This window comes from Brachyistius frenatus, unplaced genomic scaffold (genome assembly GCF_029030835.1).
Source record: "Brachyistius frenatus isolate BFR_SWC_R1_liver_20210118 unplaced genomic scaffold, ASM2903083v1 Contig_345, whole genome shotgun sequence".
Classification (NCBI taxonomy): domain Eukaryota; kingdom Metazoa; phylum Chordata; class Actinopteri; family Embiotocidae; genus Brachyistius; species Brachyistius frenatus.
In genome coordinates, this window is record NW_027210944.1 from 64,867 (window position 1) to 80,146 (window position 15,280).

General features: G+C 40.8%; 1 protein-coding gene across 3 annotated transcripts in view; it reads right to left on the reverse strand.

Annotated features, from left to right (window-relative positions):
* LOC138636011 (glucosidase 2 subunit beta-like) overlaps positions 1–15,280 on the reverse strand; it is a 121,977-nt gene that overhangs the window by 58,602 nt on the left and 48,095 nt on the right. For all 3 annotated transcript variants that reach the window (XM_069723790.1, XM_069723789.1, XM_069723788.1), the window contains exon 10: positions 10,910–10,979. In XM_069723790.1, the coding sequence (XP_069579891.1) occupies positions 10,910–10,979 (70 nt within the window). The remainder of the gene's footprint in view (positions 1–10,909; positions 10,980–15,280) is intronic.

Below are 15,280 nucleotides of genomic sequence, written 5' to 3' on the forward strand. Positions count from 1 at the left end.
AGACAGATGTTCCTCTGAAGATCGGATTACTTTCTGTATGTTCAGTGTAAAGTATCAGCATGTGGCAAATCATTTAAAAAGAAGATATGGAACCTGAAAACATACAATCAGCAAAGGTTATTTTTTACTTTTTCAGCCCATTTTAAATCGAACGTCATGTTGATTCCGACAGAAATGTACTTAAAAATGGAAAGAAAACAATACAACTCGTAGTTTTTGGTTCCACTTGGAGGTTCTGGAGCTTCTACAGATGCCTTTAACCTCCTACGACTGGCTAGAAGGGCGATCGTCAATCTATGATCATTCCTAATCCGAACAATGTCTTCAGTTATGGTGCTTTTGGGAAATACCTCTTAAGACTTAAGAAGGTCTGTAAGATGGGTTTTATGATTGACTTAGCTTTAAGATGCTTTTGGGAAATGAGGCCCAGCAAAAGTAAGCAATTGTCCCCGACTGCAGAACTCCCAAAGGCCCCAAAAAGGGCTCAGGTTTACATGTTATTTGTCTTCTGGCAATTTAATTCATTACATTGCATATTTGTTTGGGAACATGTTCCACTAAAGTAAGACGCCAGCTGAAATCAGGGCCTTAATATGAGAGCTGCTCTTCAAATACATTCTCGTAGTTTTAAGAAATTCAACATCTTAAATGATACAGCACTTACGCTGCATGTGAACACTTCAACATATCAACATGTTTAAACATTAAAACTAAAAGCAATTGACACATACCAATGCTGGGACTATGTGGCCTTCCGTTGTGTGAGAATTGGTAGTTTTCCGTGCTAAAGGCAAAATATAATGAACCTGCCATGTGTGTGCTGAAGGTCGGGAAGAGTGTAAACACAGTGAACAGAGAATTGAAGAGGCAGAATGTTCAATACGGGCCCAGGGAACATGTTTACCCCGGGGCTTCTGCTCAGGTCAGTCGGTTCGTGGCTATCCTTGCAAATATCACATCAACATCATCATCATCATCATCAGTGACTGGAACTGCTTCTGTAGCACGAAGATTTCAAACCAATCCGACCCCTAAAATGGTCCAACAATTGGATCAGTTCATTATTTAGTGCTCACTTATTTCAATGTAGCAACACAATCTGTGTTGGAGACAACACCTCATGAAGCTTGACCTGACTATCTATAAATGCTCAAAACGTAATGTAAGTATATATATTTTAGAGTTGGATTAAATACATTTTTGCCCTAGATTGCATCCGAATTTGGAAATGTGATTGTGCTGAATGTTCTGTAACAATGCAACCTGCGACCACTGGATTCCTCCTAATGCAGCTACAGACAAAAACCACACAAAAAAACAAACATAATCACGGTTTTGTAAATAACACTGTGTCAATTAAACTCTGTATCAATCGACTCGCGCGAGTGTTGAAACCTGTTTCAATGCAGCGAGCTGAACAGAAATGCTGACAGCTGGTAAAAACCTGTGAATACCAAATGATGTCAAAATGTCATAGAAACCTCAGATACAAAGGCCCTGGGAGCCCATCTCAACTGAATAATCAATGTAACAATATAACAGCCTTATTAATATGTGACATCTTGCACACGGGGAGCTCAGACCATTTTTGGAAGGAGAAAATCTTGGATGAGCAGATCAGAGTGAAGCAAAGTGAATCCACACAGGTTTGCTTGCACAGCAATATCTCAATTACAGAAAATTCTCAAATTAATCTTCCACTGAAAGAACAACTGCTTAATCATATCTTGGAAGCCATAACTAGAAATGACAGACCGAGTTCTGGATTTATCGGCATGTTTAAAAGGTATGTCTGAGGCTGAAGTAACAGCAATACTTATATTTAAACGTGTTTAAATATTATTTAGCCTTTTAAAAAAGAAAAAAAAACACAACAGTAAATGTATAAGAAATGAATAAAACACACTCTCTCCAAGGGCAAGTTTGAAAAGAATTGAAGTTTTCTTAATAGTAAACCAGCCGTTCTTTCTTTGGCCCTTTGTGCTATTCTGCTCCGTCTCAAGCTGACTTGTTGAGAAAAAAAAAAAAATTTTAAACAAGCAAAAAAAAGTGTACTTCTATCTAAGCTTAGCAGAAAAAAACAGTGCCAAATTAGACTAATCACTATAACCCAACCAGTCATTTCACTCTGCAAATATTAAAGCTGTTAATGCTTTAAAATTACAGATATTTACGCCGCTTGTCTCCTAGAATAGCACAATGTCTTTGTTGTGCCAGCGAGGAAGCGAGGTCGAAGCAAAGTCATTTATCTCTGTTGAGTTGGAAATTAACTTCTGCCTCCGAGCAATTCGACCTAGTGGGAACCCTGCTGTGCCGCTGACCTCTCAGGCAACATGTGTGGCAAAAATAGCATGGTGGAGGGTGTATAACTCCGGCAGATTAACATCACATTGTTGATATGACATACATTACCAGAAACAACGGGGGAAAGCTTCCAGCCGTTTAAGTTGGAGGAAGAAGATAGGAAAGGACAATAGCATAAAACAGTGAATCATGTTTATTTTATAAGCTATAATGATTCTTGTCGGCTTACATGTCAACACGGGGAAATATGTTGCTGGATTTTCCATATATATATATATAAAATATAGAGCTTTTAACCACCAAGAAAAAAATGTCCTTACAAAAGCAGCAAGCTTTTACTTTCATTGCTGTATTTTATACTAGACTTGGTGTACGTACATAAAACAGAAAAAGCCCATGTTTAATGTGAGCAATAAAGCTTCTTTACAATGAAAAGGAATAAATCACTAAAACGCTCACTGTGAAAATGATATCACTGTTAAGAGCGTATCGAAGAACGTTACGACGAAGAATCAGTCAAAATTAAAAAATGTCTCAAGAGAACAAATGTATTTCTAATGTTGCTGAGTTTTGAGGTGTATTTTAATTAACTATCGTGTTGACTTTTTTAATATATTTGAACAATCAAACATTTCATCCTCATTGAAACAGTGGCTACAGATAAAGGTTGTAGCCTTAACAAAATGACCCTACATTTATAACACCTTTAAATCCATGTAAATAGAATCAGGGTTCCAGATTAGGTGCCAATGATTAGAACCTCTTTAGGGACTGACATAGGAGAACCGGTTTCATTTAATCCTCGAGGGTTTGGTGTTCTCTTTGCTGTCGAGTTGTTTGGTGTCAAGATCGAAAGAGCTCTCGGGGAAAAAGGTTGGGGAGTCTAGGAAAGAAAATCATCTCCAAGTAATGGAGATTTCAAACAATCAATCTAAGTGTCTACAATCAGAAAGAGAGAGCACAAATGTGACCTTGACAAGGAAAAAGCCTTTGCTGTCTCCGAGGAACAACATTAGAGCAAAACTACAGTTTACCAATGAACATAGAGGCAAAGACCAGACCTTAGGGAATACCGTACTCTGGAGTTGTTTGGCCACTGTAATAGTTAACATGTTTGGTGCAAACCAAAAGTAGCCTCGTACCGACTGTGAAGCACGGTGCTGGAAATATCATGGTTTGGGGTTTCTTTGCTACCTTAAGGACCGAACAGTTTGCAGTCATGGATACAAGTATGAATTCTGCATCACATCAAAAGGTATGCGAGGATCATGTGCAGCAATGTTTCAGCAGGATAACGATCCTATAGCAACCCTATCGAATCCACCTGGGTCTTTCATATCATTACTTCTTTAGAACAAGGTGGTAAGTTAACCTCAGAAGGTTTAAAACGGTGTGAAGGAGCACACTTTGAGGGATATGATATCAGCTGCACACATGTAAAATGTATATTTATACAGTTGTTTTTTTCATCGTTACATAACTATATACTGCGCATATAAGAGAAATGTGCTGCTTCTAAAGATATCTCAGAAAAGCCGAGACAGCATTTCTTGTGGGAAAAAAAAAAAATCAATATATAAAGTATGTCTGTGGTTTCCTATTGAGCTTTAAACAAAACAAAACAAAGTGCATGAAACTAAAGACTAAAAAAAAACACTTCACAAATAAAGAAATTTAATTAAATACAAAAGAGACAAAGACTTCCGTGAATCTGGACTGCAGCTTAAAAGGTTCACCTAAAGATGTAGCCGATAAGAAATCGGAGGCAAGTTATTTCTTGAATTACTTTGTGCATGATTTAGAGTTGTACAAAGGATTAGACAAAAAGGCAAATTCTTTTACCGTCTAAACTTTAAGCCATAATTTATATATCCTAAAAGCAACTTTGTCTTTGGACTGCAACACAGTGCTATCTCTCAACTGCAGACTGGCATGTATAAAATACTTAATATCACAATTGACATCCAATTAACAACAAACCAAACTACAATTAAAAACAGTTCAAACATCCATCTGTTTTACAGGTTTGTTTGCATTGCCAGTTGGTACCATTTTCTTTCTGCTATTACTGTTGCTGCAGTGGCTTCCTGTGCTTGAAGGCTACAACCTAGTTTATGACTGTCGACCCAATAAACAGTGTAGCCCTTAAAAAAAAAAAAAAAAAAAAAACCACACCAAATTCCCTATTATCTACAATTTTACACTAATTATGCACATAGTCCAAAAACCCAGACTAATGGGGTTGATTTAATCTGTTTATTATGCCGTATTCATGAGCTGGGTTTCTCAGCGTTACGATGAGAGTAAACCTGAAAAAAATAAAAAAAATAAAATTGAAAGAATGTAACTACAGGCTTTTGACATCAAAAAGTTGCACGTTGTAGCTGTGAGATATCACCGAGTTGTGGAGGCTTTTGTCTGCTCATCCTCACAACCTGAAGAGATCAATTTCCTGTGGCTCGGCTCACTTTTGTGTGGCCTCAGAGATTCTGTTAGAGGGGATAATTGTTGTCTTCCATACACTGGCGCTTTGGCTGCAGAGACTCACCTGGAAAAGTACATGCAATGCGGTGCACAGAAATCGATACCGCCATGCTAATTGGGCTCTCAGCAGGGAGTCAGGAAATGGCCGCAACTCGTATCCATTTTCTACAACGCAAAGATGATGAAGAGCAAAAATTGAATGCGACATAAAAGACTGTGAGCCTCTTAGTTACCAAGAAAAAAAAAAAAAAAAAAGAAGCTCTTCTGCAAAGAGGATACACTTCGATTTAAGCGCCTCTCATCTCGGCTTCAGATCATTCGAGTCTGTCCAAATGACGTACAGTACAGAAGTGTTGCACCAGGTACTGGAAATAATCGTACTGTTTACATTTCTAACCACGCATTCTGTTTTGTGTGCCAGGTCTCTTATACGGAGAGAATCTTTACCCACTTACTTTACTGTTGATACAGTAGCTTTTCTACTCGTGTTGAAAACTGCCTTTTAGAACATAATTTACAGTATCAGTCAAACAATTCTAAGAATAAAGCTCTTTTTACACACTTTTTTCACTGCTATTATGTCCAAAAAGTGATGTACAGAAAAATTACATCGAACAAAGATAAAGATAAATACTTTTCAGTGATGGTGGAACACGGCGAAAGCAAATGTACGATACAAATAAACTACAGGCTGTGATAATGAATCTAAATGTCAAGCATAATTACTCACGCCTAACATGTAGCTGAACACTGAAAGGCTACTAGTTTATCTATAAGTACGGACGGCGTGCTTGTATGCCCCTATGCTTGTACAGGTGTTCCTTAGCATTATTTGTACTGCACTATTTTCTCTTTAAAAAGGTAAAACAACAACAGGAATCTACAGACACGCGACACCACAACTCTGGTTCTTCACAGGAAGAAAGAGGACCGGAAACGCTGGCTTTACTTGCGTAACTCCGTCGGTTGCAGGCAAAGAAAAACACAGGCAAAAAGGCAAATGAAGAAAAGCAGGCGAACGTCATACATGAGGAGAGTAATTAACTGGAACGCGAGGAACGACGTTGAACAAAGACGTGACGATCTGACAACTGAAATAAGGGAGGGGGGGGGCAACTAAACACGAGGACTGCTGATGGGCTAATAAAACCTTTTTCACAGCAGACATCTTGATCTGTCACAGTAGGGACGGCACAAGTGTATTAATGACGGCTGCATTCCACTTAAGAGAGAGAGAGAGAGAGAGAGAGAGAGAGAGAGAGAGAGAGAGAGAGAGAGAGAGAGAGAGAGAGAGAGAGAGAGAGAGAGAGAAGAGAGGTCCTCCTTGGTGCATGTGGGTTCCCCGTCACGGCTCACTGGGACACTTAATGGAACCGAGCCGTCATTAATACAACTATGCATCACCTACTGTTGAACGTCAACGTGTCAGACAGAAGTGTGTGGGGGGGGGACTTAAGGGCAGGAAGTAAAAGGAAGCATACACGAGAAGTAAATAATTTCAAAATAAAACAGAAATCCCAACAACAAAATGACAATTATTTTGACACCTGTTCTGCTACTGATTATTTAAAAAATAGGGTTGGGTGTCGTTCAGATCTATTTTAACACAAGAGCCAGTACAATATCTGAGTTTGGGTCATTAATAAGAAGGTGATATATTTTTAAATATCTGAGAAATGTAAACTGATTTGTATTCAAAAGGCTTCTTTTATCAAAAACAAAGTCAAACTTTTTTGATTTTAATGTCTAAAAACAAGCAGCCATACAATAAAAAAAAAAAAAAGTGCTTATTCAGTTGTAATTCTGATCAAGCTATCTAATCAAATACAAAAATAGTAAAGGGATTAAAAATTCAACCAGAAATACAGTTTTCATTCAATTGTGCTGCAGACACATTTCAGTTTCTATTTTCACCTGTGGGAATAGTCTGTATGCACAAAGGCAACCAACCCATCTCACTGCTTTTCTTCAGACTCAGGAAATGAAGGAATAGTTAACGGCTAAGGTCCAGTAAATTATAAAACACATAACCTGCGTCCCTTTGACAACAATCCAGCCTCACCAGAATATATGCAAAAGGGTTTTAGCAGCTATGAAACAACCAAGAAATTGCCCGACACCCTTCATTTCCTGAGTCTAAAGAAAAAGCAGTGAGATGGGTTGGTTGCCTTTGTGCATACAGTGCATGTTGACTCCTCTGGTTGGGATTGTTCCTCCCTCTCTTCTCTCTCTCTCTTTCAGACTCTGAATCAGCAGGTCCCTTCGGTAAACAAGGCAGAGTGATTGTTGGATTTACATATTCCTGAATAAATTATATTGCATATCTGCGATAAGCAGTGCACTACTGTTTGGTAGCTTTTCCTCCGCCTTTTCTGCCCCCTCTTCTTTCTACACCATTCACGCATGCTGCCACGAATTAACCCTGATCACCAGGGACCACAGCAAGTGAAGAAAGTGCTGCTCAAAATTCATGTTTTTCGGCGGTACGAAAACCATGCCATTGGCCTCTGGTGGGGCCCGCACTGCCAACTACATGGATGGTTAATCAGGCCCGATAATGATGCATGCCCATGTCCGCCACCAAGGACAAGGATAGCAGCCATGCTCAATTGCGGGAGATGGGGATAGAAAAGCCTGGGAGGAGAGGAGGTGGAGATTAAAGAGACGGGAGCTCCAGAGAATCAAGACAGTAAAAGATGGAGGTGGAGAGGAGAAATGGGAAGATTAGTGGAGTGGAGTGGAGTGGAGTGGAGTGGAGTGGAGTGGAGAGGAGAGGAGAGGAGAGGAGAGGAGAGGAGAGGAGAGGAGAGGAGAGGAGAGGAGAGGAGAGGAGAGGAGAGGAGAGGACTCACAAAGATGAGTCTATGAAGGAACGCTAACGAAGTGCTCATTGGATGCGGTTATTTAATGTGGGTGCAAATTGCTATTTTGTGTGCGTGTGTGTGTGTGTGTGTACATGTGTGTAGCCAGATAGGCATATGGACACGTGTGCATATTCACATAAGTGTGTCTAATGGGGCTGGGGGATGAGGTTCTTAATATGAACACATCTACTGCAACCCCGTTTTAATTACAGCCCTGGCATGCTAAAGAAATGACCATGAGCGAGAGAAGAAAAAAATAATTCTTCCATTAAAACTGCGTGTAGGCCTCAGCCTTTTCCCTCATCAGTTCAGCTGATGACTGCTTTTTTTTTTTCTTCTTCTTCTTCTTCTTCTTCCCTTTCTCCCCCTGATTCCCCCTCACTTCCTTCGGAGAATTGGGCTGGTGGTATTTTGGCTGTGAAAAAGAAACCATCGGACGGCAGGGGCATGAATATTCCAAATGACTAATGTTGCACATGCTTATTTTTGACATATCTGGCTTCCGCAGGGAAATAAAACACTTCTAATGCAGGGGGACCATCTGTTATCTGTTGCTGGTGTTTCAGAGCAGGCGGATTCAGTGCACACACACACACACACACACACACACACACACACACACAGGCATACACACACACACACACACACACACAGGCATACAGACACACAGTCAGAAACACGGGCAGACAGATCGACGCGTTCTCGCACAGCAGGGGGGAGAGGGCATACGTAGACAGCGAGACACATGCACACACACACACACACGTACTAACAGCACAATCCGTTGGGAACACGCACAACAGACAGGCTCTAAACTCCTATACAAATTGAACACTCCTCTTTTTCTTTTCTTTTTTCCTCTTTTCTTTTCTTTAATTCAGCGTGTTTGTCAAATGTGCTGCAAATCTTGCTCTGCAGGTGACAGGGAATGCACACCATTTTTTTTATGCTAGCCATAAATACCCGGGCCTGTCTCCTCGCAGCAGCTGGAGCGGGATTATATGCCGGTGGTAATAAACTGGCTGCACGATAACAAAGAATGAGACGCGCGCAAAAAAAAAAAAAAAAAAAAAAAAACAGCCCTCTGCATCAGCCACGCATCTACATTAAGTGCAGCCTCCCTTCGATTTGTTGAAACTATGGCCGACGGTACAGGTGCAGGAGGTACGGTAAACAAAGCTCGCTCATGCATGGATAATCTGTTTGTTATTTTCAGACAGTCACCTGGCTTCTGGGTCTGCCATAATACTTCTATTCAAGCAATAAAGTGTTTTGGATAGCTAAATTTGCAGCAGAATTTTCTATCAGTGCCTGCGCCTTCACATTTTCACAGTAAAATGATCGTTTTAAAAAAAAAGACCCACCGGGTATCTCATGCACCCCCAAAAATGATGTAGAGTATAATGTATGCAGTTGCACCAAAGGGTACACTCCACATTTTATGCACCCAAAAACTCACTAAAACCCATTGTAACAATGTTCAATAGTCGTACTAGAGGTCAAAAACAGTCAGGTACTAAAATAGCTAAATACTGATGAATTCATGAAAATAATTGTCCTACTTCTGAAGTTATTTCACTTAAAAGAAGTCAAGTTTTTGGCTGAAGAAAGAGGCTGTGTTCCAAATGGCGTGCTTGCCTTAGTACACTAACATATAGTACTCCTACATGTTAGTACACCGACTTGTGTAGTACTTAAATGTTGACGGGGTGGTGTGTATTTAAAATCACACAGTGCCATTCTGAACTTACCGAAAATAACCGTAGCATTGATATTTTTGAATAGTTTATAATTATTAATATATCAGAGCCACCATACGTGGGAATTGTTGAATTGTTGGGTTTCGCTGTATAATATTGTAAAGTTCCACTGTAAAGACTTTAATGTGTTAAGTGCCATGAAATAAATAACCTGTGTTGTGATTTGGCGCTATGGAAATAAAATTGAATTGAATATGTAGAATTTTCACATTTTTCTTTTTGTTAGTTTAAAAAAAAATCCACCATGGCTGACATCCATATAAATGACTAATCTCACCACCGCCCCCTCACCATCAGAATAAATTTACAGTTTTTGCCCTTCAAAGTTGTGTGCATTATACATTTTTTTTTATATTCTCAAATGCCAGTTAGTCAGACAGACAGACCAAAAAAGAAAAAGAGAAAATCCAAAACAATGGATTTACCGGGATATGAAACAAAGTAGTATTTCTACAACAACAGATAAGAATCCCTTCATCACATATTAATTGCTAATCAGAGCACAGGAAGTACGGTGTATTGATTAAGCTTGATTAAAGAAGCCCTATATATACTTAAACTGTAATACCACCGAAGGCCACGAGGGCTTGGCTCCAAAAAGGCTCCATAGACTCCCATTCAACTTCTCATGAAATACAAAGTCAATACATTTTTTTCCAATTTTTTTTGTTTTGGTATCATTCGCAGAAATCCTTCCTTCTTATTAGTTTTCTTGCAGTGCATCTGAAAATGATCCCGTCATTAATTAGATATTACGCCTCAAATAGTGTCATTTTGGGGTTGCGTAGCTGTTTGATTGACAGGCCCGTGGTGCAGCGTGAGATGCGCCGCTCGCTGGTGTCACTTCTGCCTCCCAAATAACAAGATGGCGAAGAAGTCAAACTCGAGCCTTCGTAACAACAGTTCACAAACCAATGGGCGACATCACGGTTGGTTGCAGCTGGTTTAAAACAGAATACTGATCACGGCATGTGAACTGTATTTAAGTCAACAGCACGTAACTAGTATTTAATTAAAGCATGTTTCTTTACTCATTGATCATTCTGGCAGCGTGTTGGTCCCACTCGACCATCCTCTTCTTGAGGTGAAGCCATTTTAGTCCAAAACACTCGCGTGTGCTCCATCCTCACACTTTAATTTCAGGGAAGCAGTGCAAATCCTCTAAACACAGTGCAATTACACACACACACACACACACTGTAGTTGATCCTCTGTGGATACCTTGATAAAATCGTATGACTCTGTCATCAGGTGAAGTAAGCCCACAAACCTCTCCGCTCGTGTTTGAAGAGTAAAAACAAACTTGTGACTCAATAAAAAAAGATTAATCCGACTCCAGAAATGAACCCATGTGTGTCAAAGTTATAAGCGTGTAATGTAGCTGCATCTTATGGCTGTAGCGTCATGACTGAAAAATAGAAAATGAAAAAATAAAATGGTGGGTGTAAAGGGTGGGGGTGGGAGGGGGGTGCACTGTGGTATGGTTTAATAACTTACCTCTGTCAGCTGCCTTTAAGTGAGGATCTTCACTCACAACGCTGCCCGGTGCCCCATGTGTGTCTTTGATCTACAAGCACATAATGGAAGCAGAGAGCGAGAGAAAACAAGGTCAAAGATCTATGCACTTAGAAGACCTTGGCTATCACCTGCATTAATGTATAAGGAGACAACAAAGACAGCGCGGTTATACGCGTGTGCGCGCGCGCGACAAAGAAAGTGATTTTAAACGATCATCTCGGCTCAAGTCCGCGGCTCTAATACGCGCCTCCCGGCAGACACTGACGACACTTGATGTTTCAAAATACAAGGTTCCTCTGTGTGCTCGAGGAGTCTCCCAGGAGCCTTCGAAAGACAGTTTAATGATGAAAGACAACATGCCTGGATGCTAGTGTTCTGTTTTAGGTCGCAAGGGGGAGGGGGGGGATGGAGAGGGGAGGGGAGGGGAGAGGAAATAATTTTCTGTCTTTAATTTTCTTTTAAAGACGCCGCCGTTCATTTAGAAAAGATTGGAGTCACATTCTGGATCGTCACGTCGTGGAAGGTTTGACGGGTGGATAATCACCAGATCCCCTCACTCAGTAAATATTGTTGACTTCTGAGCTGTAAAAATACTAATACACCGAATATCAAAATATTGATGTTTATCTGAAGCTGGGAATCTCCCGGAGGTTAGAAAAAAAAAAAAGTGTGTTATTTCAGTTGTGCTACATTCGATTGTTGATGCTTGCAGGCATTCTGCATTAAAGAGAACAATAAAACATTGTGCAAAAGATGCATTCTTTTTCTGTGGCGTTCGGGATGCTGAGGACCAAATATGACAAGATTTCCACATGTGGGACAGAGGAAATATGGGTCTGATTTGATGACTTGTCGTATGCTGCCAGTTTTTTCTGTTTTTTTTTCCTTCCTCCCCTTCACTGGAAACTCGACTGTAAACTCCACTGTGCAAGTGAGAGGCGTCGCCAAATGCAATGTGACTCACCACCTCTGAGGAGAACAGAAACCTGCTTAAGATCACTGTGACATCTCATGCAGTATTTGCAGTTCAGAATATTTTTGACAGATTGGACTGAATACAAATGTGAAAATTGTCATTCAAAAAAGAAAAAAAGATTTAAAAAAAAACAACTAAAAAAAACCACCACCCTAGAGTTCCTCTGTTTGACAAGAATCTTAAAGAAACAACGCTCAAATGTTATTCCCATGAAGCTTAGCGAGCTCAAGTTAGACATCAGGAGGAGACTTTCTACTGAATTTCTATCCAGTTCTGTGTTGTTTTTATCAGTTTTTTTGGGCTATTGTGATCGTGTCTGTCTTAAAAAGATGTAACTAGATGAAATAAAAATATTTATTGAAGAAAAATACTTATTGAAAATGACTCGCATCGTACGTCGTACACTCGCCACTCCATTATACCAATTACAAGGATTTAGTCTTGAGAAGGACATAACATAAGAAAAAGTAAGTGGACACACAACTGTCAGTACAAAAGGAAAAATAAAATAAATCAACTCAGGAAAGAAAAGTCCATCTCAAATCTCAACAAACTGCATCAGAGTTACCAAGTAAGGTCGCTGATTCAATTGGCATCAACTTATATGAAATAACATGCAGTAATAAGTTCTTGCTGTCTGGTATCCAGAGTGTATATCCGAGGATGCTTTACTCTTATTCAGTTTCTGATATCCGATTCCACATGGGACACGTGATCACATGTACGACACACGTTTACCACATGTTGCCACGCACGGTAATATGGGGGAAATATGTGGACAGGTCTTCACGTGGAAATCGACGAAATGAAAATGATCCAGAACGTGTTTCCCATCGGCAAAATACATGTTTCACACGTGTATGTGGTCGCGTGTGATCCCATGACTTTTTGCACATGGGAAATTCATGTTTTGTTTTTGTTTTTCTGTAAGGGTTGGTTAACTGTTTTTGGTCAACTAAAAAAAAAAAACGTTACTATGGAGTTGAACGTAACTGAAATATCCTCATGGCAAAAGTCAGGACTCACCGGTCCACGCCGGCCTCGACGAGACAAGTCTCCTGCGCTTACGAGCGGCAAAATGAATGGAAGCGTCACTTCGAGCGCGGGGCTCTCGGTCTACCTATCCTTTCATGTCCACATCATCCGGCAGTTCCTGTTTGTGTCTGAGAACGAGACGCTGGCAGAGTGAAGCCTTCCAGCGGCCAAACGCGCCGCTCTCTGAAATCAGCCGGCACAAGGAAACAGAGGCTGGCTCTTGAAAACTGCCTGCCTTTGAAGGATCTTTATTCTCCGCTCCCCGGCTCCCGCAGACGCGTGGAACTGCTCAGGACACACAATGGGTGCACCGCGGGTATTTGTCCACCGAGAGCCCGGGCCCCAGTAAACGCGAAGGGGGGGGGGGGCCGCGCGTACCCAGGAAGCGGCTAATTAATTGACAAGCAGATATTTCTGAAATGTATAATCATCAAACAGACTTCATTTTGTTCCCCGACCGCCATCCGCGCCAACCCATCTTCCCAGGCGACTTACTTAAGAGACTTATCTTATAAATACAGCCCTAATCAAAATAAATGACTAAAAGCTCTAAGGGAGTTGAAGGCTATACACTTTTACATCAGAGGAACTGATGCAATTTAAACAGCTGCCTGTGCACCGCTGACTTAAGGTTGAAATCACACAAAATCCTAACTTACGTAATAGTTCCATTGTTTTTTTTGTTGTTTCTTCTTGTTGTTGCTCAGTTTGGCAGACCTATATTCATGACAGCCAAGTAGGAGAGACGCAGCCTCCCTCTGTGTGTGTGTTATATTCCCACAGCAGCATGCCGGGGCGAAGAGTGTCACATTTTACAGAATTTTCTTAATATTTAATGTGTTGATGCTTCTTTTTTTTTGTTGGTCTCTTTGAGTGCACTCGGTGTGTATGTTTTCTGTGCGTCGGTGCGGTAACCCCGCGTTTGGGGATATGTTCACTGCTTCATGCTCCTGCTGTTTTTTTTTTTTACACCGGGTAGACATTTCTTATATAAATGCAGCAGTGACTGATTTTTTTTTTTTTTTTAGTGCCGGTGGCTCGGAGGCGGTGTTGTAGCTGGTCAGTGGCGTCTGGCCGAGGAGACGCGTGGTGATGGATGGATGGATCGTCAAAGTTTCACCTCGGTCCGAGTTTTTGATGGATATGTTACCGCCACTAAGCCCGGTGCGACAGATTGCACAGACCGCGAAGCCACAACTCCAACAGCTTTCTGTTTATTTAAGGGAAAGCTGTTAGGAAAAAATGTAATACACGGGCTTCGGCTGTATCAAAGTAAACGCGGAGGTTTTATGGGCAGTTTTTTGGGGTTTTTTTTTTCCCCGCCGCGACCTGCATCGCGACCCCCGTCCTCGTACCCGACCGGTAAAGTAAGTTGTTCTGGGGATTTTTTTTTTTTGGTGCTCGAAAGAGCAAAGTTCCACCGATGTCAAGAGCGTCCTTCGATCTGCCCAACAAGGCAGGTAGAGTTTACAGGGGGGGGGGTGGAACAACAACTCTTCAGTTCTAACAGAAATCCAAGTTGACGGTTGGACCAAAGGAGCAAACAAAACACGGTCTGCAGTGTCTCGATGCTTTTGTATGTCGGGACATCCAGCACAACCTCCTGTCGAAGTTTCTTTTCACGTCCTAACAAAATAAAGTTCTCGTAGAAGCTTAGAAATGCAGCGAACACCTGCATTCCAATCAGTTTGGGGAATATGACGGATGATTTCTTTTCGGGCCCTCTGATCGTGTCAAGGTAAAGCCCATTTCCATTTGGTAAACATGTTTTTTTTTTTTAAAGTTGAACATAAAAACGCAGCAAATCCCATTTACTTTGACTTAACTAGTAACAGACACGGATTTCAATGCAAAACACTGCTGTTCTAAACGCTCTGGTCATCCCTCCCTAACGTTTACGAAGCAATGGGAGAGCAAAATGTGCAACATCTTCACCATTTGAAAAAAAAACAACAACAAACGATGCATTTAATGTGTTTTTTTTTTTTTTTTGCTATGCAGACTTTCACAAATCAATCCGGATACAGTCAAGATATGACACCAAAAAAAAAAACTGATTTGGGCTGGCGGTCTGAAAATAAGTTTCTTGCTCATCTTTGTGGGCGTGTTGAACCTGGAAATTTAGCGAGCAGCTTTCTAATTAGCGAGTTCGCATGCAAGGAAGCAGCCCATGTCGTTCTTCAACAATTTTCAAGACGACATGGGCTTTTTTGAACGATAATAGCCGTATCGACGATTGCTTAATCAGTCAGTTAAAATGATTTTAACCAAGAAAATAATAATTGCGGTGCGTTTTTCACCCATCCGTTCGACTCGGCCACGTCTGACGATCTGACGCC